This window comes from Dioscorea cayenensis, unplaced genomic scaffold (genome assembly GCF_009730915.1).
Source record: "Dioscorea cayenensis subsp. rotundata cultivar TDr96_F1 unplaced genomic scaffold, TDr96_F1_v2_PseudoChromosome.rev07_lg8_w22 25.fasta BLBR01001270.1, whole genome shotgun sequence".
NCBI classification, from domain to species: Eukaryota; Viridiplantae; Streptophyta; class Magnoliopsida; order Dioscoreales; family Dioscoreaceae; genus Dioscorea; species Dioscorea cayenensis.
In genome coordinates this window covers 1-26,513 of record NW_024087661.1, presented here as the reverse complement: position 1 = coordinate 26,513, position 26,513 = coordinate 1, and the positions used below count along the sequence as shown (strand labels likewise).

Genomic DNA, 26,513 nt, shown 5'->3' with positions numbered 1-26,513 from the left:
TTCCAGTTGGGGCCCCCTCGTGGGGTGTGTTTTGTCGTCTTCCACTTCTAGTGGTGTTTTATTTTCGATGTCATCTTGTTTTGCTCTCCATGTACTTGTGGGGCGCTAGTCTTTCTAACTTATTAATATATTAGTGGTTTATCCACTTTTCAAAAATCATAATTTTCAGTTTTAAAATTTCCCAGATTTTTCCTAATTAACTGAAAATAATTTTTTAATAAAAATAATAAAAACCAAAAATTTAAACTTTGTACTAAATAAAAACACTAATTATTGTAAATCATAAATTTTTAGATTTTTTATACGTATATATTTGCCTGTTGTTTTCCTTCTTCAACGAAATTACTCTCTGCTGCTCTCCTTTGCTTACGATCCCTGTTGCATTTCTTGGAGTTTCGATCCTTTAATTGGTGCAATGGTTGTCTGCAAATGCCGTAAGGTACTCTCGAATCGAAGTCGATATGGTATGTAAAAAAGGGTGTTGTAAAGATTTATAGATTTCTAATTTCAAGATTTTTGGATTGATAGTTGTGGAAAAAATTAGTCTGATTGGAAGATCATGGCATTAGTTTTTTTGTTTAGATTTTTGGGAGCTCTGGAATTCTTCCGATGTGGGTGATTTCTTAATTATTTCTGTAGATTTGGTTCAAATGGGGTTTGATTGATTGTATTGGTGTTAAAGGTGAGAATTTGATTGGGTTTTTCAGGGAGGAATTTTTGATAGCTTGTTGTAGTGTCTGTTATCTAACATTGAATCGTTCTTTTTGATTATATGGATGTTTCTTGATTTCAGGCGACTAGGCTCTATTGCTTTGTGCACAAGGTTCCTGTTTGTGGAGAATGCATATGCTTCTCTGAGCACCAGATTTGTGTGGTAATTGTTTCAAAATTTTTCATAATACGTGCGGAAACACATTTTCATAGTGCCATCAGTGTTCTGATGCAGTTGTTGTGTACATTTTGCATTGTACTACTGATTGCAATGTTCCGATGGAATTGTCCTCGTGTTGTATTTTTGGATTAGGTTTTTTTGGATTCTATTGATGCATCTTTATCTTTGTTTTTTTAAAACGCTAGTTCTTGTTGTTAAATAAATCAGCTTCATAGTGATTTCGAATGACTTTTTTTGCCTTCTGATGCCATTATCATTATTCTTAGATTGTGTTAACAGTAAGATGAATGCAAAATTCTCTATTGTATAGGTAAAAAAGTATTCTGATTGGGTAATTGATGGAGAGTATGATTGGCCCTCCACATGTTCACTATGCAATGTTGCATTTGAAGATGGAAACAATGCCCAAACTACTCGATTGGGTTGTTTGCGTATGTGGACTGCAATTCTAAATTTCGCTCTCTTATTTACTGCTTATTTATTGATGAAATAATTTCTCCTGAGGGTTAGCTGTTTTACTAGCTTGTTCATGTTCTTTTGTTGCAGATCTCATGCATACTGAGTGCTTGGTATCACATATTCGAAGTTTTCCACCTCAAACAGCTCCAGCAGGATATGTGTGCCCCTTGTGTTCTTCTTCTGTAAGAGGATTTCCAGAATTTCACAAGATACTATGTTCTTTGTTGTCCTCTTGAGGTTGATATGTTCCTTGCTGAAGAATCTGTCTGTTTCCACTTAGCTGAAGGAGAATCAAAAACTGCTATTGTCTGTTAATTATCGCAAGTAGCTCAAGTAGTGAACATTTATTAACTGTCACTAACTTTTGGTAAATGTGCGCATCCTGCTTGTTTAGTGTCTCTACATTGGACTTCCACTATCATCATGACTTTCCTGTGGTTTTAATAGTGAAGTTGGATATGGTCTATATTTATCTTACAAGATTAATGTAAAATTTTAAAATTTTTCCTTCTCTTTTTAGTTTCCTGTAGTATTGCTAATAAATATTTTTCTAGATAGACATATAAAGTTATGAGTTTTTGGAAAAGTCATGCTGTATGAAGTGTTTTCTGTGTCTTAAGTAGTATATTGTTGCTTGCAGATATGGCCACCTAAAAAGCATCAAAGAAACTGGATCACGGCTTCACTCAAAAACTGAAGGAAGCAATTATTCTGGTAGGAATTATTTGTTCATTTTGTTGTTTATGCTCTGGTTTTGGTTATTATTGTGCAACCGCCATAACAAATATGCAACTTTTTATGCAATATGAAATTCAGTATTCTCTTCAACCATGGACACTATAATTATCAGTTCTATAAGCATATTTAGAGTATTGCTCGTAAGTGGGCTTGAGAAACTACTGTTCATAACAGAATCAATCATGCCAGAAGAGGTATGTTTGACTGTGGTTTTGAAATTTATGATAACCACAATGGTGATGACAATCTTACATTTTTGATGGCTGAACATTGATGCCTTCTCTGAAATATTCAGGGAAATGGGCTTTAATGTCTTTGGATGAATTCTTACTGTACTGTCAGAATACTCTGAACTTCTTTTGATCCATTCTTCTTTATGTTTATCATCTTCCCTTTTGAGCAAGAAACATCTATCTGCAAGATTCACTCTCTTAAGTGTTACTTCTGTTACAGAGTGGCTTGGAGAAATATGTTTTTGGAAATCACGTGGTTTCTTTGCCTTCAGCTGATCCGAATCCAATCCCTCCTGCTTTTGCTTCAGACCCACTTGTAAATTTGTCAGAGATTGATGAGGAGTATTCTACCAAGATAAACTTATCACCAGGAGGAAAAGCTTCTTCCAGTCTTCCTGAGGGAGAGATTGTTGAAATAGATGATCCCAGTATAATGAAAAGCACAAGTCCTGATGGTGTAAGTGATTCTGCAGCTAAACAATCAATTTAAACTTTGTTATTGTATTGCTTTCTATTATTTTGTTTACTTGGGACGTATATGTGGAAGTGAGTAGACTCCCTGATCTTCTGCATATTGCAGCCTGGTGCTACAACAAGGAAGGGTGCTTTCCATGTTGATAGGCAAAAATTCAGAAGTTTCTTACTATGCCGATGATGAAGAGCGGTAGCCATAAGAAGTATACTAGAAGAGGTAACTCCACCAATTTACTTCTGATTATAAGACTTTTAGATACCTTAATGCTTTGTTATTATTAGCATTTTCTAGACTTTCTGCAGTATGGTTTATAAGCTTTTGGTTTTTATATGTTAGTCTTGGAATTTCAATGGTTTCCCACCATTTATGTTCAAAACTCACATAGATTTAACTATATATGCCAATGTTGTATATTAGGCCCTTTCCGACATAAACTTCTCAGGATGCTGTTGCCCTTTTGGTCAAATGCACTGCCAACTCTACCGGTTACTGCACCTACACGAAAAAGATAGTTCTACTAAAGCTGATGGTGTAGAAGGACGGCCACGACATCAGAAATCATCTCGTATGAACCCGAGAAAAAGCCTTACTGATCATGGCAATCGTGTAAGTGCTTAAGACTTACTTTTTTATATCTTATAACCATTGATTGTGGAAAAAAATTTGCTCTCCTAATCGCCAGTCAACAGTTGATATACTCATCCAAATATATTCTTGCATTATTTTTCCTTAGTTTGCTTTCTTGTTGTATATTACAAGTTCTGCCATCCCTTGGCATTCTTCCTACCATATAGTAATCAATCTGTTTGAACAGAAAAATTCATGCAAAGCAAGCAAGCAAGCTTATTATCACAATCTTGTATTTATTTTGCAGAGCTTGCATGACAACATTGGGCATCTTGTATTTCCGTTTGGCTCAACAGATCCTTAGTGAAAACCATCAAGAGGAGGAGCTTCAGTGAGCCATGTCGAAGTTTTTTTTTTTTACCATTGCTCATGTGTGTTTTATTCTTTTATACAGAATAGTTCTCACTCTATAGTTCGAGCTTGGATCCTGCATCACCCACAATTTGCTTTTTGTACTGTATCTCATCTGTTGTGCTTAGCCTGTAATTTTTACCTTTCCATTGTTCTTTTGCCAAATACATGATCTTATGTTTTGGACATCAATTCTGAAAAAAACTATTGATAATCCAATTCATTGAACTTAACAGTGAGAATTTCAGTGTATCATCTGTTTATTGTGCAGTAATGAATTCAATTGTCTTGTTTCTGAAGTTTGTGCTTTGTTTATTGAACCGAAAAACTAATTCATATGGTTTAACAAAATTACTACGTTTCATGTATATTTGAAGGATATAACGATTAATACAAAGTTTAGAAGGGGCAGAATGTAAATATGAAGATTATAAATTTTGGGATTCTTTTAAGGACACCCCTGAAAAATGCAAACCCTGTGCTAATTGCAAAGAAACCCTTTTAAATGTTGATATTAGTCCCTATTTTAATTATGAAGTTTTACGGGGCTTGTTTTGCAAAAGAGCCCTCGTATATTACCAGCAATCCACACCGTCGATTCAAGAAACCTCGAAACCTCGCAGAGATATAACTTCTGAACTGGAGCTTCCCGGCGGTGCCTCCGCCGCCGACGCCGAGCTTCTCCAATGGCGTCCTCCGAGCAACCTCTGAAGAAGCGCAAGCTCTACGATTCTGCACCTTTGGAACCCCAAGGTCCCCCCAATCCCGAGCCCAACAATGTGCCCCCTCCCCCTCCTCCTTCCCAGGAGGAGATCCTTCGGAAGAGAAAGAATCGTGATGAGATCCGAAACCTTTACGAGTTTTACCGGCGCATGAAGTACTGTGTCGCCCAGAAGAATCCGAGGCTCATGCCGGATTTCGAGCAGGCGTATCTATCACTCATCTCCGCTTCACGAGGTCATCTCTCTCTCTCTCTCTCTCTCTCTTTTTTTTTTTGGTTAGATTGTGTTTCCGAAATTGTTCCCGTCTTAAATTATGGTTTTGAAGTTGTTGAGTGTCACGTCTCCGTTGTTTCGCTCTTGACATGATTGGATTTCATCGCTCCAAAGTCATGACAATGAAATACTTGAATTTCTCCGTTCGAAAGTTATGGACTTGAAATTCTAGGGTTTTGGTGCCTCAAAATTATGCTCTTGAAATTTTAGTGTTTGGCGTATATAGAATTATAAAGTCTTGTACTTGATACCTTCCAAGTTTTGTGCTTGAATTTCTTGAACTTTTATGGTTTCACAGTGATGTTTTTGACATTATACGAAAAAGCTATGTTCTTGAAGCTCTTGAATTTCACTGTCCACATGTAAAGTGCAGTGGAACTGCAGTGCCGCATGTATTTTTCAGGCTTTATGGATAATAGTTTGTAATAGTCTGTTTTAAGCCCACGAACAAAAACGGCAGTTGATAGACATCTAGTAGGCCATCTCGGGCTGTTATCAGTGACTATAATCTATTACTAGTATGGTTAAGGATTAGAAAAATGGTTCTTCCTTAAATTTTTAGTCATTGTTTATTAAGTTGTACCTAAAAAGGGACATTATTTTTTTATTTTCTTCTATTCTTTTTTTATGAATTTGTTTTTATCACATCTTATTAGTACTTTACATGCTTGATATCTCACCTTGTTAAGGTTGGTATTGAGGTATAATGCTCCTGCAATGAAAGGCATTGCAAGATTAGCAAGTCCTCATGTCTTGGGCATGTGATATTAGCATAAAGCAGTTAGTGGTGTGTTTCTCATGCCTATGGCCTTGCTCCAGGCTATGATCTTTTTGGGAAAAATGTAACTGTACCCTGAATAGGATTTGATGTTGTTTCGTGTTACTGACAATTGTCCAGATTATGCTGGTCTAAGGAAACAAATGGTTCTGTCTCTGTCATGGCTTGGATTATTGTTATATGGACTACCTTTTCCAGTCATGGTTGACTAATTCCTTAAGGGTGCAGGATGCCTCACATATGGTTCTTTTTCCATGCACCACACACAATTGTGGAATAAAAATTTAGCTGTTTTAGCTAACTCAGTCTGAGTTTTTCTATTTGTTTATGTTTTATCTCTAGTTAATACTTTCTTATTTGTTTGCAATGTGCTACCAGTTTATATGTTCTACTGCTTGCAGAAATCTTGCTGAAAATTTTCAAGAAAAATACAAACTGCCAATCTTTATATCTTTCCAAAACAAAAATAAAGATGCTTAAGTCCCTGCTTTTCACTGGATTTCAGGTTGCACAAGTGTACAACGTATTGTAGCTGAGCTTATTCCTCGGTATGCATCATATTGCCCAACTGCTCTTGAAGCAGCTGCAAAGTTTCCATTAACATGTATAATTGGAGCTTGGCCATTATAATAAGAGGAGAGGATGTAGATGGTGTTGCATATCAGACTGCTAAAGCATGTATTTTTGGCCTAGTTGATATATGCTCCACAGCCTCACATGAAGCACCAACATCATCCGTCATACAGGGCATATGCTCTGCTGTTTTCTTAAATGTTCTTACTTTCTTCACTTCAAGTTTTGAGGAGAAGGATATTTTTGAGATTGGTGGCAAGCAACTAATGAAGTTGCAAGAATCCATGGAATCCTTCTCTGACCTTAAACAAGAACCGGCAGATGATGTTGAACTGGCGTCATATAAGTTATTCAACTTCAGGGCACTTAGTCTGCTGCATATTTTCTTTTCTTATCCAAGAAACTTGCTTGAAGCCTGCTTTGAACTTCTTGTTTCTGATGGAGTTGATGGTCTTGCTAAAGGCCGATACTTTCTCACTCAGGTGACAACTTTCTTGAGTGTTGGTGACCCTGCTCTTGATGAGACAAAAGATGAGATTTCACTATGTAAAGATTCCTCACAGGCTTGCACACATATGAAAGAAACAAATGAAGTTACACATGTATCAAATGACGGCACTGTTCTAGAAAAATCTCTATCTAAGATTTCTTTCATGGGAATGGTAATCTGTTAATGTGGTTTAAGTCAATTCTAGCAAGATCTTTTATTCATATATTTTCTTACTCATACATGCCTGTTTGTCCAGACTAAAAAGATGGGTCTATGGTTGATATCTTTCAGTTTTATGTATTTAAGTAACAGCTGCTTTGCCTTCTGCATGAATCATTACAATTTATATACCTGATACAAGATATTGGAGAATCGAGATCAAGAAAAGTAATATTTACCAAGGGGGCTTTGTCTCTCTCAAAAAGTATTAAAGTTTGTCTGTTGTTTTAAGATATATGTTTTAGTGATTTATGCTTTGAAATGCTTGGAGAAGCTTAATATGTTTGGACCCTTTGTGATGTTTACTTCATTTATTTGTGATTTGCCTCTTTGATGAATGTTTTTAGCTTATTAATTCTGGGTGCCATACAAATGGCTTTGTAGGCATGTTGCCATTCTTATTCTTGCATCTTGGCCCTTCTTGTAGCAGTTTCATTGTAAATCTCAAACATTCTCATATACAATCTGTAAGGCTTAGAGTTATATGCTGCATCTCTTTGCAATATTTTGTTTAAAATATATATTTTGTTGCAGTTTACATTGCTTGAAGGTTTAAAATTTCAAGTGTTATTTATTAATCATTTTCTTTATTGGTTTGAAAAGCAGAGGGGTAACTTCCTTTTTCAAACAAGATGTCTAAGGCTACACGCCTCATGACATTGTAATTGCTACTGTTATCAGTTTCATTGTTTTGCTTCATCACATAATTGTTGCTTTTGCTTTATCAAATTTCTCAATAAGGGGTGAACTCTTCCGCCACATCTTGTGCTTTCACTGAACCTAGGTGCATATCTTGTATGGGTTCTAGTCTAGTACAAAACCATGTGATCATTGAGTATGGAATATGGTTTTGTATGATCTATAACTATAAGTGACCATTCCTTTAGATATATATATATATATATATATATATATGTCTATGCCTTTTGTGGCTTCACATCTTTGCTTTTATTGAGCCTAGGAGTATTCATATCTTGATGCATTTAAGTCTATGCTAACTATTTGGATTGTGAGGATGGAATAATGTTTGTTATCATCGTAAGTGACCATATTCTTGCTGGTTATTTTTGTTTTTCTATATGCTGTACTTCCTTCTTCCTTTTTATTATTATCCTTTTCTTGCAAGTCCTCCTGGATTTATTAAGTGTAGTGTGCCTTCTTAATAATGTCTTGATTTCATAAGTCTGGTTAAAGGAAGTTCTTCATTTAGATCACTGCATAGGCCTTCTTTTTAATCATATTTACTTAGGTAGTTATTGATGGAATGATTAAAATTCAAATTCTATTTCAAGCCTTCTGTTTGAAACTTTTGTACATGTGATTGATGTTGTGTACACATGCTGAATGCTAGATGCATGTTCATCTCAAATTTCTGCTCAGCCTCAGTTGTCCATGTGCATATGTGTAAGCCAGAATAGTTACATAACTACTTTATGTATTTATAGTGAATAAAGTGTGTAGATTGCTTAACCACAGAGTATATGCTAATCGATGGTTTAGTATGACTATATAGTAGACTTTTTGTGTATGAGCACAAACCATATCTTGTTTGAGTTAATAAGGAAACTGTCAGTCAAACTCTAGGCCTCTTATCTCTATTTGTGTCTTATGAACAATTGTGTAAAAGATCTGCAGAGCTGATGAAGTGTAATATCCAGCAAGAATTTGATTTAGGTTTTTCCCTTGTTTCTGAGAACACTGCTTTTCATTTTCTTGTTGTGACTCCTGAGCTATCTCAAAAATTGCATGTCTGATGCTGGTTTCTCACATGCAGGCTATTGGCAAGGATATATCATTGAGAGGGTGGATACAAGCCAGATTTAAAAACTTAAGTGATTCATCGACTTCCAAGGCTTATCCAGAATTGCCATCCTTTCTGGAAAAGATTTTTAATCCCATTTTGGAAGCTTCAGAAAGATTAGAGCTTAAAGACCACAGGGAGGATAAAGTTGACCCTTCAAAAATTTAATAATCATCGCTATTTGGCTGATAAGATCCCTGTCCAATATGGAATTGCTGCTGAGAAACCTGATGCATCTTCCACTGACATGCATTGTGAGGGATAAAAAGTGCTACCAGAGAAGTTGCAGGCCAAATGGCAGAATTTGCAAGATTAAGATTTCCGGTGGGTTCAAATTTGCAGCCCATGAAAAAGGTTCAAAGTCATTTAACTGAACGGTCCATGTCAGCAAAAAGTTTAGAGATGGGTGACTTGGAAGATTCTAGCTTAGAAAGGAATTCTAACGAGGACTTGTTGAGCAGGCAACACCTATCTGCAATTAATAGCAAGCAATCAGACTATGAAAAATGACTGATACTCATAATAAAGTTCGTGGTGGTGAAGCTGCAAAAAGATCAGATACTTAATATTGATCATGAGTTGTTGGTAAACACCTCTGTCTCTGGAGTTGCACCCAATATATTGCCATCTCCAAAAGCCAATTGCAGCCACCCAATATTTTGCGTCTCCAAGTCAAGTTCATTGGTATTCTGATGGAGATCCTGCAGCTATGGATGTATTCTCTGCCTCTAAGATGCTCTGGTTAGGTTCTCTTGGTCATGATGCCTCTGAATCTGTAGTTAGAATGCAACTTGAAGACTTTTGGCCCCATTGAGCAATTTCTGTTCTTTTCTAGCAAAAGACTTTGCTTTGATTGAATATAGAAATATTATGGATGCTGTAAAAGCACGGGAGTACATGCAAGGATCCTCCTGTGGGGTGGCTGCCTTTTGTATTAAATTCTTAGACACAGGATTTGGTAGTAGAGGGGCTATTAATGGTGTTGCAATTGGTGAGAGTTGTCATGTTTTACATTGGAAGAGTACCATCCAAACAGGCAAAGGATGATATTTTCAATGAGTTAATGGCTGCTAGGTTAAGTAATCCCCGCATGGTTACTGACCTTACAAGTGAAAGTGCATTACTTTTGGAATATTGTTCTTCTGAGGAGGCAACCATTTCAATGTCTCACATCAGGATGTGCCGGAAAGAGACTAGGCGCAATGTATTATCAAATAAAAGCTTGACGATAAGTACAGTTATAGGGGAAAGGCCTGCTTCTGGTTGTCAGCTCATGGTGAGCCAAATAGATGCTTCTGTCTCTGATGAAGAGTTGATTAATGCTTTTTCAAGATTTGGTGAGCTTACTGGATGGCAGTTTATGAGACAAAATGGATGTTGCTTAATAAATTTTCAATCATGTGAATCTGCTAATGCAGCTAAATCCCATTTAGATGGTGTAAGGTTTGGGCTTATGTCTATTGAGGTTGAGATCAGATCAGACCACCCTGCCCATGGTAATATACTATCACCACATGTGCAGACTTCACATGAAAGCCCTGCTGACAGTTGCAGGAAAAGAATATCACAGTTATCTTCTTTATTTTCATCTTTATGTATGAAATATAAAATTGACCAGAGTTCAAGCTCGTATGCTTGCCAGAAATTAAAAGATTATTATGCAATCAACGTGAGAGGTGAAGATAGAATTCCAATAAACACTGTATGGATTGGTTTGCCCGCTATGCCCTCCCCTTTCTTACAGAGATGATGAGTTGATGTCGATATGCAAACTTGCCATCAACGGGTCTTGGTTCAGTGGGTTTAGAATCGTTAGATTGAAGCGAGAGACATGCAAAATTCTTGTTGGCTTGTGGAGTTCAACAGTGTGGAAGCAGCGGCTACAGCATTGAAAAATATTCGGGATTGTCCTGGTGTGTTCCTGCAAATTGAGTTTAGGTATTAACAAAAATATCCATTTGACAATTGCTCCTCGTTTTCATGCATATTATTTCTAGGTATCTTTTCAGATTACGATCATTAAGCACAAGTTTTCTTTTCTTTGCTGTTCTCTTATGTAGAAATCCTAAAGTTTCTTCAGTATCATGATGAGCTACAGTTTGCTCAGCATTTGCCATCCTCATGGACCTGTCTTCTTGGAAAGTAAACCTGGCAATCAGTATCTGCAGCTCTTATTCAGATAAACCAAATATTGTTACCCATGAACTTGTTTCACCAAGAACAGACACGGAAAGGTTTGCCGGTCAAGTACACAACAGGCCTCCATATGGTTCAAACTGGTCTGCTGCAGGAAGTGCGGAGATGATGGAAGCCAGGCCTTCATTTTCTGGTATTGTCCAAATTTTTCCATTTTTTTTTTTTCATTTCACTGATCAATGTAATTGCCTGACCGAAAATATTTTATTGGATGATTTATCAGAAGCTCCAGGAACCTCCTACTCGGTGAACATTCATGGCAATATAAGAAGCTGGAAACCAGACCTCCAGTGTCAGGTCCTGGGAGGCTACCATGCCCACCTCCTGTTTACATATGGAGGCTCGACAATCCCACCACCAATGCCACCATTCTCATATCCACGCCCTTTCTATCCTACTCAAAACAGCTCTTGGGACAACTATCATCAAAATCGCCCACCGGTGAGTCAAATTTCCCATGGCATGATGGGTCCAGATAATTGTCATGTCAATGTTCCTGGAATGCCTTTTTGTCCCTCCTCTATCAACCCAGTATCACAGCTTTTTGAAAAAATTCTGGTCAACGATATGATCAAAAGGTTCCAAACAGACCAAATCCTCCCCACCTGATGTGCTACCTCCACTGCCTTCTCCTCCTCCATTGCCTCTATCCCAGCCACCTTCTATACCACCTCCCCGAGGTTTAGCCCCACAATCCTCAATCTGCTCTTGAAAGTTCTAACACAAGAGCCAGTGAACCAACACCCTCATTATCAGTGGCAAGGTTCTCTTTCTAAGAGTGGGGTCCACTACTGTACAATTTATGCTGTCAGAGAGGACTCAAATATTTGCAAGTATACAGTAGCTGCATCAGAACCTGTCGAGTAAGAACCACACCTTCTCTTTATATATGGAGGACAATGATCTTAATCTGACTGATGAACCAGTGTTATCCATCATATTTTGCAGCTGGCCCTGCCCGATTGGATGTAACAAAAGCGTGCAGTATTTCATCATGTGAAGACAATCTTTGCTAACACACCATCTCACAAAGTGAGTTTTTGATGCTTTGTGCTTAAGAATAGAGAAAAAATGGCATTTTTTGGTCCATTTTGATTGTAGGATATATTTTTCCTGGTCTCACCATATTGCCTCTTTCCTCCAAATGGCATTTACACAGAATTATATGGCCTTAGGGAATTTTGGAAATAGATTTTTTTATGGAATTGGTGCAAAATAATGAAAAACGTAGATAGGGATGTCCGAGTAGATGTGAATTTCATGCATGGTTGCTAGATGGTAATCTAAATGATGGCATGTGTAAGATGCCATATGCATTTTCTTACCAATAAGTACATGCCAAAATACTAGCCCATCAAGTAGTAGAAAGAATCAGACAATTCTAGATGTGACTTTCACAGGTTCCAGACAAAGGTTATATTTCATTACAAGGTATAATGGCTGCTATTATCTTAGAGTCTTTGAGAACCGGCCCCATCACAAAGTACTTATGCTTTGCTAAGGTTGGGTATAGCCTAAAGGGAACATTCATATGCATTTCGTTTGAGAACTGTGGAACAATATAATTGGCTAGTTGCGTAATTTTTGCTCAAACATGTTGGTGGTTATTTTTTGACTGAAGCTTCTTTTAAAGATGTATATCTTATTGCATTAAGGGCATATAATAAAGATTTTCTTCAGCTGTTTGTGATAAGGTTCAATTATGTACTAAAATTTATTTATAATATACATTATAGATATGAAACTCCATTCTGTTCAGGAGGCCACTCAGTAGGTGACAGTAATGAAAACTTTCTCATCGTATTGGAATTATGCTTTCAGAAGCCCTGCTTTCTAGTGAACACTGGAGAAGAGTGATTTTAGTCTTTTCTATGTATATCTTTATTATTTCACCCAAAAGATCTATGGAAAGTGCTTGAAGAGATATTTTATGTTCAGGTAGTGTTTTATAAGTCGCTGGCTTAGTTGTGCATTGATATGCCATTCTACCTGGAACCTAGTGTTTACCTTCATAGAGGTCAATGCCACATGGTTCTTTTCCTTTTCTGTTTTGATGAATTCCGAAGTTTTCATTTTAGTGATTCTTATGCTAAATTTCTCCCGGTTGGTATTTTATTTTGCAGAGAGAAGTTTGCCGGTTGCTCCCATCCGCTATGAGTGACCATAAGGGTGTAAGTTGTTTCTCCTTTAATGTAATTTATCCTTGAATGGTTGCTATTGATTCCAAAAGTGGATAATATACCTTTTTTTATTCATCTAGCATTAAATTTCACATAAATTGCTTCATACTGGTGAGAAATGTCATTTTCAACCTATGAATAATCAATTTCTGGTTTTCTTTTGTTTGTGTGTGTGAGCACACACATACAGGCACTCTTGTATAATGCATCTTGTTGGTAGAATGGTCATTATATTGTTGGGACGTTGCTAACAGGATTTAATCAACAATATTGGGCACATAAGTTATTATTTGGTATTTCTAGCAAAACTTGAACCAACTTGTGTTTAACCTGACTTGAGTGAGAAAAAAAATTTGACTCATCGAATTGTGAGCATAATTGGATTCATTAAACATGGATAAATGTCTTGACTTAGGTAGTCACTGCTTGAGTTATTATTTCTGTAGTCTTAGAGAATTCTAACTCTATAATATTTTATAAGTATCAACTATTGGAATCCGGGAACTTTTTCAAATCTTGTCTCTCTTTATTCATATCAAGTACTAAATCTCTAGTTGGTGCAAATACTTTCTAATCTTCTTCCGACTTCTGTCAAAATTTTCCTGTGTCCTTACTATTATTAGAGCCTTCACAATGAAGATAAACCCTTATTGGTTGTACCCTCTTCTTTTGTTACTGTGAATAATATCTACTATACTTGTATATATTCATACTCCTCTACTTAACGCTCTTGACCCATGCAAATTTTATCATATAATACTTGCCATAAATCTGCATTCCTTTGGTAAGATTCAATATTATGTGTCTAATTGTTAATCCAAAATGGATTTTAACTGACCGTATTAATCTCCTTTTGCTTGTTAGACACATCTTAGAAGTTTCATATAGGTTCACCCATATGATGATCCGATCAAATTTTGGTATCCAAAGTAGTATATCAATGGAAGAAGTTCTTAGGGTAGTTCAGAAAAATAATTGTGAAGTTTAATATGATGAATGGCATCTTTATGTGAGGGAAGTTTTAAGAATTAGCTTGTTTGCCATTGACAACTGAAACACAATGGCTATATGTTTTGCAGCTGCATGATTTCATTACTTATTTGAGACAGAGGGACTGTGGCGGAGTGATCAAGATTCCTGCGGTGAATTCTATGTGGACAAGGGTACTCTTCATTCTTCCGTATTCTCCTGAAACTTGTTCCATGCTCGCCATTCCCCCGAATCCTGTTGATTGTCTTCTTGCGTTGGTTTTGCCGAAGGAAGAATGAACCTCGAGATTGTATGATATGTAGGAGGATGGGCACTTTTTTCGTATTTTATACGGTCCACGGATGACAACAGCTGTAGAGTTAAAACTTCATAGGCTGTAGTTTAAATCTTTGTACATTTGGGCTATGTTAAGGTTCTTATTCTTTTTCCTTTTTTTTTTATTGTTTTTTTGGCACTTTCAAGTTCTTGGTGAAATACCTTTGCATTTGTGTGTAAATTCATATATATATATATATATATATATATATATATATCTGTTCTGATTTTTAAGGTCACCTTGATATATCTGTTCAATTTACACTGTTCTTTATATATCTAGCTACATATTTGATGATCATTTACGGTCAGAAAAAAAAAATGGTGCAGAATGAATTTGTTTTCAATTATTTTATTTATTAATGTGTTTGCTGTCTTATAATTTGCAAAAATTTGTCACCAAACAAAAACTGAGTAAACGCGAAAAATTATGAGCAAATAAAACCCAAAAGATCATATTAGTAGTCATTCTTGCAAGTGTTTTTAAATTGTTTTACACTAAAGATATCTGTAGTATCTTACTAATTTCCCTTCTAAAACAACATCGTATAGATACATGAGGACAAAAGAAAAAATAATTGATAATAAAATGGAGAAATTTGTTTTTTCCGTTCTTGTTGGATAAATTAGTTGTTTAGTTTTAGTGTTTTAAAATCTTTAAACAAACATCATAAAAAGATGGAAAACAGATGAAGAGATTGTACTCTAGCACAAACCCCATTACGCCGAGGTGAGAACTTTTTACCATAGACCCCATCAAATTAAAAATGAGAGTACATGAGACACTGACTCGAACATGTCTGTTTTGACACATCTAAGAGTTGTCTAATTTGTTTGGTTTTCCTCCTATTTATTTATAATATTTTTTTTATGGAACTTTTTCTCGCTTTTAGGATTCACTGTAGAACCTCAGTATCAAGAAAATCTTGCTTCGAATGCCAAACAATTCTCGCACAGTTCTCTTTTTTAGGTCTCAATGATGACCAGCCTCATTTTGATGTTAATAATAATAATTTTTTTTTAAATAAAATGACCACAATTTTGTTAATCACAATTTTTAAACAAAATAAAGCTATCTTTCTATTACAATCTTTTGCTTTTGTTTGTCCGAAATTGAACAGGAAAGCTCGTACACCATACATGCAAGGCGGTCAGAGCGTCTCGAGCGCCAAAGCCGTTTCCTCAACAAAACATAAAAGCATCTAACAGAGGAAGCTAAAAAGCGAGAATAGAGCTAATTTATTAAAATAATGTTATTTTTATTAATTTCAAAATACGCATTTTCTGTAACTATTTGTAAATGCGCATTTTTTATTTTTTTGTATTATTTTTTAAATTAAGCGGGTCCCATTGTCATTTTTAATATTTAAATTTAATTTTTTAAAAAGCAGAGGGAGCGTTATATTTTTAATATTAAGTTTTTATAAAAAGCTCGAGTCCCAGTGTTTTTAAATTAAAAACATTTACATCAACCCTATATAATTTTTATTAATTTTTTTATAATTTTTTATACTCTACTATGTTATTTTTACTTTCACTAATTAGTAACTCGGTCATTAATAATTTAAATAAATAATTTTAATATTTTTTTCATAATAAGGGGTTGTTGAAATGAATTATTGGTGGCGATGTAGACCTCACCCTATCGTGCAGAGCGCATCGGATGAAATTAATGGGATTAGTGTGTTTTAGAAAAGGAATTTGGAGAGTTTATATCACAGCGCCACATATACAAATGGATGACTAGTGTGTTTTAGAAAAAGAATTTGGAGAGTTTATATACGTCTCCACCTAACAAATGGATGATTAAGATTAATTCCATCCAAATTGGCTCACGATGAATGAGTGGGTCTCGCCATTGCGATATTCATTTCAACAACCCCCTTATTATGAAAAAATATTAAAATTATTTATTTAAATTATTATGACCCGATATAATTAGTGAAAGTAAAAAATAACATAGTAGAAGTGAAAAATTATAAAAATTAATAAAAATTATAAGGGGTTTGAATGTAAAATGTTTTTAATTTAAAAACTCATCGGGACCCATGAGTTTTTAAAAATAAAAAACTTAATATTAAAAAATATAATGGGGCCCCTCTGTTTTTTTAAAAATGTAAATTTAAATATTAAAAATGACCGTGGGACCGGGCTAATTTAAAAATAATATCAAAATCGTGATTCAGTAAATAGTTCAAAAATGCGTATTTTGAGATTATCATAACATTATTTTAATAAATTAGCGAATAGAGCTCGATACTAAAAAGAACAAACTAAATGTTTGCAGTCAATACAACTTTATTTAAATAAAACCCTATGCTCATGACAAATGGAACTTATTACATGACAATAAGATTGGACGGTGGCAACGATCCCTCACTGTGCTATTCAGTCATCGACCTCTACTCACGATCCGATATCAACAAAATTTATGAGCTGCATGTCCCGATGGCACCACTAAAAATATAGGGATCACTTATTAAAAATCATAATTTAACAATTTGCAAAACCAACAACACAAATTTAATTCACATAACATAGATGTCGAAAAATTAAGCATATAGGGTCCCCCAAACAACTATCGCCAGAAAACAAAATCGCAAAATTCATATATTTACCCCGGTGACTCGAGACAAAATTATCAAAACCATATTTTTACCCTCAGTGTGACCACGAGCCAAAATTATCGAGCCGATATCTCTTCACCCGACGGTGGCGGTGGAAACTATAGTTTTTATAACAAAATACGTGTCGACATGGTCAGTGTTTAACCCCAGTGACAGAGCTATTGCAAGGTTATTTGGGGACTAGTTTTTATGTCAAAATAGTTTCTGTTCACAAACAATAAACTAATCGGGACAAATTACAAGAAATTTCTGATATGTGATCCCATTTTTTTATCATATCAAAAATAAACCGGGTTAATGGAATACAAACATGAGCGGATAATGAAAAAGCAATAATATTCGTTAATCAAAAATTAAATAAAAATACACGAAATTCAAAATAAATAAATAATCAATTTAAATACATGAACTATTCATAAATTAAACAAATATCCGAAATTCGAGAAATTACTGCATTTGATGAAATGAATAAAAATTCAGATTTTAAATAAAATATCACAAATTCAAAAAGTCAAATACTCTGATATGAACAAACGAATTATTTTGAAAAATTCAAAGTTTTACAAAAAGAATCAGATTTGCTTTTGATAGCTGGAAATCAGAGTTTAAATAGGGTATATAATAATTCAAAAATTCTAAGTAAACTAACATTTAAATAATTTCCGAGATCTCTTAGTTTAAAAAGCGTCTTTAATCCAAAAATATTTTAAATAACTAAATGATAAATTCAAAATTAATTATACTTGAAAGGAATAAAAATCAGATTCAGAACAGAATCTAATTTTTATAAAATGAATAATTAAAATGATTAAATTTTACAAATTTAGCTAGTGTCAAAGAACGTATATACATAGCATAATTTATATGTGGGATACTTACCTGATATTCGCTAAATCCCCAAAAATCCAAATTGACTCCCACTTAACTCTCCACAAAAGAACCTATAGACATAAAATCAGTTCAATAACCCTAACTTTACAAGTTAACTATGATTCTTGATTTTAAGTATAACACCTATTCTTATAAAGGATCGAGAAATAAATATTATTGGATAACATAAGACCTCAATTAAAAACACTGCACCTCCTAACCCAAAGCGATGCAGATGTCAGCAAGAAGATAATTAAATTGCTAAAAACATTGCTAAAATTAACCCTTGAAGGATAAAATATACATCTACATACTACACATGACATCCATATATACATGTGTACACGACACACACACACACAACCATCGAAAAAGTGAAAGTTGGGATTGCTAACACCATAAAAAGGAAAACTACGGCTTTTGATAGTCATCGGATCCGTACTAACATAAAAAGCATACATATCCAATGAAACATCACTATAGCTTACGCACCATATACATCAACTTAGCCTCCATGTAAATAAGGTTTATATGAAACATAACCCGAGCCGAAACATGAAGTAAAAGCTCGCATGAATTCACGCGCACCACGTCGCGTGTAACACAAGCAAGTTTAACATTCTAGTAACATGCTTTCAACATCACTAGCATTAAAAACTATAAAGCCATATTTAATGTAAGAACTTAAAAGAACACGAGAAGAACCTACATACAGAGAACCTCTAACATACTATACCTGCAAAGCAACACTCCACATAGCACTATGCAGACAACCACGAGCGACCCGAAAAACAGATGATAGCTCTAACCTTGAATGGAAGTCATTGGATCCCTAGTTTGACAATCGGAACAAAGAGAACCTCTCGATTGATCTCCCACCACATAACGCTTATAGAGATGATAGGGATAAGATCGCGAAGCTTATCCCTTTATTAAAATTTAAATGCATCAGCGTGGCGAGGTTGCTGCTAAAACACGGGTGGATGGTAAGCTGAAAGCGATAATATAAAATTTTGAAAGAAACTAATTAAATTAAATTTAAAAAGATAAATAGGAAGATAATTTAAAAAGAGTGAGTCCCATGGGATAGCAACATGAGCTGCTTGTGCTTGTCATTAGAAATCAAATAAAAGATTCCCAATATCTCATATGATGTTAACCTTGACTGATCATTGTGGACTCAACTCCTTGATTAAATTTATAGCCACTAGATTTAAACTTAAAAATTCAAATCTTTAAATGCTTATGTTTTATCTATTTCTATTTTGTTTAATTTTATCTTATTATGTTGAATCCTATTGACGAATCCTATTGATTCTAGCTCATCCCCACCTCGAGATCGTGATTGCAGTTGCGCTTTCCTTCTATGTTAACTCATCTCATGACTCGTAGGCAATCAAGGACAAAGCCCTCCTCTTGCCTCTTCTCATTACAACCTTCGCCATGAGAGGGCGTGAGCACTGGCGGATTTGGCTGGGCAAGGAGGGGCTGGCAAGCCACCCCTTACCCCATTATATATATATATAAAATTAAAATATTAATCATTATAAACTCATACGGAATGCTACTCTATATTTTTAAAAATTCTACCCTCATATTAATTATTAAATAAAAATAATAAAATTACTATATTAAATAAATTTGATGTTAAGTGATAATAAATAATATGACTAGCCAAACATAAATCTCATCAACATGTTTTTAAATTTTATATATACATAGATATTGAACTTATCAATACATAATTATCAATATTTGGGATATTAATATAAAAAGCATAAAATCTAAAAATGCAATTGCTAGCCAATCTCTAAAACAAAACATTGCAAATCTCCTATGATTGCATCTAGTTTTCGATCAGTATCTCCAAGATCATGCTTTTATTTTCATTATAGGGATTTATCATTATTTTCCGTTTGTTTTATATATATCTAATTTAATTTTTAAATTTTTGTGTGATAATTTGTTGTGTAAAAATATTTAGATTTGTTTGAATGATTGTCGGATGATATGTTGTTAAATATTTGTTTCATTATGAAAATTATTAGTGATGTTATATATTTGTGATTAATTGTTATGCAAATTTTAAATATTCATTGAGATTATTTGTTGAATAATTGTTGTATTTAATAATCGACTTATATATAGTTTGTTTAAAGTTGTAATTGCATTATTTGTTAATTTAGTGCTTAATTAGTTGAGTTAATCCCTAATTATATAGATATGATAGCAATTTACACATAAACCAAAATTTTTAGATGGATATATATTTTATATTTTAAAATATTAATTATTATAATCTCAAGTTTGAATTGATAGAATTATTTAAAATTAAAAAATAAATTTAAATTCAAGACCCCTTAATTTTAGTTTTGTTCCTACTGTGGTGAGGTCGAGAAATTCCTGTTGTTATGTTTGTGAGGAGTTTTTAGTTAAGTTCTTGTTTTTAATTTCGGATTTTTGAATGATGGCATTTTGATCTTTGTGGCTCATGTTGTAGCTTTGAATCATTTTTTTTAATGCTTATTTATGTTTAATTTGAATCTTGATATTGTAATCTCCAACTCCTTGTTTCTCTATACCATAGAAACTATAATTATGTTGGTATGCCTTATAGGTGATTGTAAAATGTTCTAGAGAGAATAATTATGCTAATTTCATTTGATAGGTCTCGCATTTTTGCTTTTAGACATAGCTCAAACCCCTTTCAATTTTAGTCGTGAGAAACAGAATTTGAGGGGAGTAAAATAAGAAAATTTTAGATTTTGACGTTAGCTAAGTACATGCAAAATTTCAGATTTTATATATCCATAGTTTTCAAGATATAATTCTGTAATAACCTCGCTCGATGGAATTCCGCAACATGAAAATTGATGGGTATTTTTTATGGTCATGGAGATTGAATCAGATAAGGTGAAAAATAGGACAGTAATTCCTTATTAAATTATCTGATTGTCAAGAAAACATCATTGCTTTTGGAGTAGTAGGTTGAGAGATATGGTTAAGGGTATGTTCGACTTATAAGTCTCACAGTATAACTAGAGATTCAAATGAATGAAATTAGTAGCACTCTAAACAATAGAATTGATATGTCATAGTCTTAGGGTGTCTGATTTTATCATAATCTTGAAATTTGTGATTTGGAAAAATTTATGTAAAGTTATGAGGGATTTCACATTCAATGGTCATGATGGAATTGTTCATATGCCCTTTATAGTGGTTGATTGCTATTGTACCGCAAGGATCAATGTTTGGGAGTGTAGAATAATAGCTTTATATTTTTACTTTCTATCCTTTTGAAATATCATTTTATAATACTATTGCTTATTACCCTAACATTTGTAGCATCATCGGTTTCGAAATTATTTCTTTTTACATACCCTTGAATATTGTAAAATAGATATTATTAGTGAAACTAATGGGATTTCTTCCCAAATATAGGACATGCCAAAAGCCTTGATTTGGTGTAAGAATTGAAGGTTATCGCAAGCATCAGTAACACCACATATAAATTTGTATATATGTATATATGAAATTTTTGATTATTGGCAATTATTTACATAATTATTTAATTATTTTAGTTTTTAACTATTCATATAATATTTAATTGGCTTTGGTGGCTATTATTGTTTATTATTTTATGAAATTATTAACTCCTTACTCTTTCATATAGACGCATCAACTTCCACTTTTTGATTATATTTTGTTAATCTTGAACTCAAGTTATGTTTGTAAACGCTGGTTTCGAATATAACTCGATTATCTTTTTACTATAAAAAGAATGATCATGCATATGTTTATATGTTTGCTCCAACAAAATTATTCTATAAACCTATATTTGCAAATCCTGCTCTATCTTCGAAATTTTGATTTTTGTTTAGCTTTTCAAAACAATTAAATTATTTTGACATAAATACATTTTAGTCTCTAATTAACTATGCACCAACCCTACTGCTGCTAGCAACATTGATCATGTCGGTGCATGAAACTTTGGATAAGAGACCTTGAAGCCTTTACACCCGCATTCGCTCAGACTAGAAAGAATAATAGCTTTCCGAGTAATCTCGCTCGGCCACCACGCCGAAACAAATTAATCTTTAGAAAAATTTGACTCATGTCACCGAGTCTAGACAAATGCAGACCTTTGATATTTGTTTCTGGCTGTAATAAATTGGGAGACATATATATGAATATCTTATAATTTGTATTTCATTGACTCACTCGATTTCCTCAACTAAGGGATTTCAGAAAATATTATCTATGTAAGCTTTATTCAATCATGCGATTTTGAAATGTGCAAGACCTTGCACTGATCCTAGCTTACTAGAAGGAAGCACTTTACCTGGCCATCGTGTTCATAATTTTGTCATTGTTGTATCATAAAATTATGAGTCAAGAGTTCGTGGCCATCAAGTAGGCCAGCGAGTTTAGTCATTCCCTGCCAGAAAACGTGGTTAATCATTATGTTTGTATTAGTATGTGACCTTTTGATTTAGAAAACCCTCTTGTATTCGGAACCTCTCATATTGAGTTTGTATTTAAAGTTGAAAATTTGAGGTTATATTTATGTTGTGAGAACAGACTGGTACTCTGCACGCCACCGGGTTCTTCCACCCCATAGGTGTGCGGTCGTTTATTAGCGTATTAGTGCCCAGCGGTAGCTTTGCAGTTTGGGCGTGAGCAACTTAGCTGGTCAGACAGAGCTTTAGCTACCCCTTTGGATCGATATTAGTAAAAGCGCTCAACAGAACCTCATACCATTGTAATACATTATGGAAACTTGAACCCAGAGAGTCAAATTACAATGGAATCTATTTCCTACTATGCCCCCTTCTTTCTTTGGATGTGTACACAAAATATTGGCAGTTTCAATCTAACTTATAGCTTTTGATTTTGCATCCTTGAACATCTGCTGGTCACGTGTTAATCGACATAGTCTTTTTGAGCACCTTTTGAGTGGAAGTTTACTAGCTGACTCTCTTTTTATTATTAGTAAAGAAAATCATGTAGTCATGTACATGCTGGTAATTAATTAGCATGTCCATTAATTTTCTTTTAACTTTTAAAGCCAAGGAGAATCTTATGGATTGACAATTTTAGACTTCTTGGGACTAAAATTGAACCAAATTGTTCCTCCAAAAGTCCCACGTTTCACTCTAATAACATGGGGGAGCTGAGAAAATTGAATATGTACCAATAATGATTTCATATTCGAGTGGTGAAAGGATTGGAGGAAATGAGCTAGTACGAGGCCATTTATTAAGGTCTATTCTTTTTAACTCTAAGTATAATGCCTCAAGTATGACTTTTTAATCTTTAATAAACTCATTTTATCAACATTTTATCAAACAGTATTTTTAAATTATTTTATAATTCAAGTAATTTTATAATTGTCAATAATTTAGGGTTTTCATTTAGCCCTTTTAAACTCAGTAGAAAAGAATTCTAATGAATCTCAAATAAGAAAAATTATTTTACTGAAACATTATAAAATTTTATAAATTTGTAAACAAATGTAAGATTTGAGAAACAAAAGTACAATTGTAAATGAAATTGGATGCATCCACTTTTATTTTTATTTATTTATAATTATAAAAAGAAGGTTGATGGCAGAGATAATAAAACATATTAAAATTAATAGCACCATCATTTTGACTAATATGCACAAGTATAAGAAAATTAAAACTATGAGTCAAAACATTCATAATTTGACAAGTAAATATAAAAATAATCACAAAAGATTTACTTATCTAGTCTTCCATTTCATTAATAAAAAGTAACGAGATTTCATTAAGTCTATCACACAAATATGACTTTTCAATTCTTTAATATAAATTTGATTGTATTATTAAATTATTTTAAAGTCATCTGGTAATTTTATTTTATTTCATTATTCATTACATATTCAAAGATTTTTATTTAGCTTTTACAATACATAAAATAGGAAAAAATTATTATAAATATCAAAAACATTTAATAGTATATTATAAAATACTATATTTCGGGTGTAAATAAATGTCAGGTTTGAGGATAACAAAATCTAAATATAAAATTCACCTTTGTGAGGTTATGATATATAATATATTATCTTGGGCCGTGTCAACGTATTACAAGTCTACTTTCAGTGATATAATCATGACTCACATGTAAAATCTAGATAATACAGTTAATTTATTATAATTGATCGCACTCTTATCTTTATTGCTTTTTTAATATGTGGGACTGCGCTTGTCGCAATTTTAAAAGAAAAAACTATTCACTTTTATTTTTATCTATTTATTTATTTATTTATTATATTGTATAAGTTATATACATATAAAAGAGAAAAGAGAACGAAGTTGCACCACAGGAAAATCTGTCAAATTAATGCACTACTTTTCTCCGTGAACTTATAGCCATACTTTTCTATTTTCTTACCCCGAAAGTTCATGTCAATGTCTCTCTCTCTCCTTCTTCTACTTTTTCTTCTTCTCTTTCCTTAGTAGCGCTAATACCATGATAATTTCCAAAGGTAATGGCACAGTTACTTACTGGGCTTGGCTTCCTCCTCAGTTATCTTCCGTTACTCCGTCGCAAGCCTGACACTTTGAGCCCTAATCAGACTCTCCGCGATGACCAAATCTTAGTCTCAATCAAAGAAACCTTCGTGGCCTTGAGGCTTCTTCAGTCCTGGCAGATTCAAAGAAACAGATACGCCGGGGATGTAGGTACAGCAAGCTGTCAGATGCGTGCAGCATTCGCTTGACCTTCCACGATCGCAGATAGTGCAGCCGTTACATGAGGTGGAAGCCTCCCACCGAGCGTGAGTTCGATGACTGATTGCGCAGCTCCCGCCGAGGCACGTCTGTGAGCACAGTGCTGGGCCACGCGTGGACGTAAGCCATGCAGCTCGCGTGAAGCGCCACGCTCGTTGCCTCTACCGAGGGCCATGACGCTCTGCGTCTCACAGTGGGTCTCGTCCCGCCCCTTCTTCCTTCCCACACACAAGCCACGGAGGCCAAACAACAACAGTAGTATGGGCCAAGCCAACCGCAGTGAGTCCATTATGTTTATCAGCACCAACGGAAGCTTGACACTGAACGCACTAGCACTGACCATCAACTCCATGATCTCCTCCCGCCCATGCGCACACATGGTGGCCCCTTACCAATCCGGTGGCACAGCTTCTTTAGATGATGACAGCACTTTGGTTATCAGAGAAGCAAAACAGCAGTGAGTTCGCCACCAGCGCTACGACTACACCACCGACACACTTCTTTCCAGCACGAGCTCGCGACAGCGGGACTTGAGGACTGGTCTTAACCGCAATCTGACTTCTTGGAGAAGCTAAAAGACGAGTCCGGCCTCAGGAGCTACGTCACCATCCATGGACCTTGAAGGGTATTCCTCAAGTCAATTTCCAGTGGTCTGTCAACTCAGTGGCGCTCTCGGCCATGGATTGATGTCAAGTGCGCGGCACAGAAGACATGCCGCAGCCCCACGGCCTGCTTTGGTTTTGTCAACAACAAGGACGAGGTTTATTACATGTATAACTCAACGGGCACAAAGTTTGTGGGCTGGTGCTATTGGACCATTCAGGCATGACGAATCATTTTGTGTGGATTGAGAGTACTGGCATGTGGAATTTCTTCATGAACTACCCCAAGAACGAGTGCCAGGAGTACCAAGATGTGGGCCTTACGGCATGTGCGCCATCGATGTCTGGCCCATATGCAGGTGCTTGCAAGGGTTCGCCAAAGTCGCCACAAGAGTGGCCTATCATGGATGCCTCATTCGGTTGTGAGCGTCTCACAGCGCTGGATTGCAAGAACAGGTCCGACGGGTTCATGACCGTCACGCTTGCCGAGCTGCCAAAACTTCATGCCATCGTATACGCAAACATCAGCCAGGATGAATGCAGAGGTAGTTTGAAGAAATGCTCGTGCCAGCCTATGCCACGCCAACATCAGTTGTGCAGGACTCGATGCGTTATTTGGGTGACGGAGCTCATTGACCTGAGAATGTCCTCTCATCCTACACAGGATATCTTTGTCCGGCTTTAGGCAGCTGATCTAGGTAATTAAGCTCCCTAACCAACCAACTTAATTTAGAATACCAGGGATCATCTGACAGCAGTATGCAAATGAAAATTTTGATTACTAGATTAATTAGTTAGCTCACTAATGTCATTATTATATATATGTGGATTAGATCTGGCTGGCGTTTTGACCATTTCTTTCCATAAAATATACCAGTCATTAATTGCCATCCACTAATTGGAGCTATACACGAATCTGAGGCATGAAATTGGACAATTTAGATTGCATGTTAGGTTGTGATGAGAGAGAATTGACATGTGAACACGTTGAATGCGTGTTTGGTTGTCCTATTAATTTCCGCAATAATTATTACTGACTTTAATTTTATTGTAAAAGTAAATGAATCATATATATTATCATTAGATAATTACAAGGGACTCATGGGTTAGTGACACGAATTTTTCTTTGAAAAACATTATGTCATTTCAAAATTTATTTGGGCTTTTATGATATAACTCTTGAATAATTTTTTTTTCCTAAACCACATCTTGGAAAACATCAATTTTTTTTATTGATCTCATTATTCTCAATCGAACAATAATTTTTCATCTGAAAAATAGTAGTGCATTTGATTATATTCCGTTGATTCAACAGCCTCAATCTCAAACAAGTTCAGTAAGAAAAGT

The 26,513-nt window shown here is 34.8% G+C and overlaps 2 protein-coding genes and 1 pseudogene across 2 annotated transcripts; all 3 read left to right on the top strand.

Annotated features, from left to right (window-relative positions):
* The first annotated feature begins 341 nt into the window (after nucleotides 1-341).
* Nucleotides 342-3,830, top strand: LOC120256037 (annotated as a pseudogene).
* A 557-nt stretch (nucleotides 3,831-4,387) lies between these two features.
* On the top strand, nucleotides 4,388-14,486 carry LOC120256035. The gene is given in 15 exon segments (XM_039263808.1): nucleotides 4,388-4,732; nucleotides 6,054-6,122; nucleotides 6,125-6,783; nucleotides 8,605-8,793; nucleotides 9,239-9,433; nucleotides 9,436-9,639; nucleotides 9,641-10,379; nucleotides 10,730-10,960; nucleotides 11,051-11,268; nucleotides 11,417-11,500; nucleotides 11,503-11,690; nucleotides 12,228-12,258; nucleotides 12,770-12,844; nucleotides 12,951-12,998; nucleotides 14,087-14,486. Coding segments are annotated over 15 exon segments (3,390 nt in total). The 5' UTR covers nucleotides 4,388-4,461; the 3' UTR covers nucleotides 14,276-14,486.
* A 10,903-nt stretch (nucleotides 14,487-25,389) lies between these two features.
* LOC120256036 (receptor-like serine/threonine-protein kinase SD1-8) lies at nucleotides 25,390-25,851 on the top strand. Its single transcript, XM_039263809.1, has one exon. It carries the CDS (start codon nucleotides 25,390-25,392, stop codon nucleotides 25,849-25,851), a length of 462 nt encoding a protein of 153 aa, XP_039119743.1.
* Nucleotides 25,852-26,513: the final 662 nt, after the last annotated feature.

What these genes read in the sequence shown, in the direction of transcription:
- LOC120256036 (XM_039263809.1), top strand. Translation starts at nt 25,390, where the DNA reads ATGACGAATCATTTTGTGTGGATTGAGAGTACTGGCATGTGGAATTTC.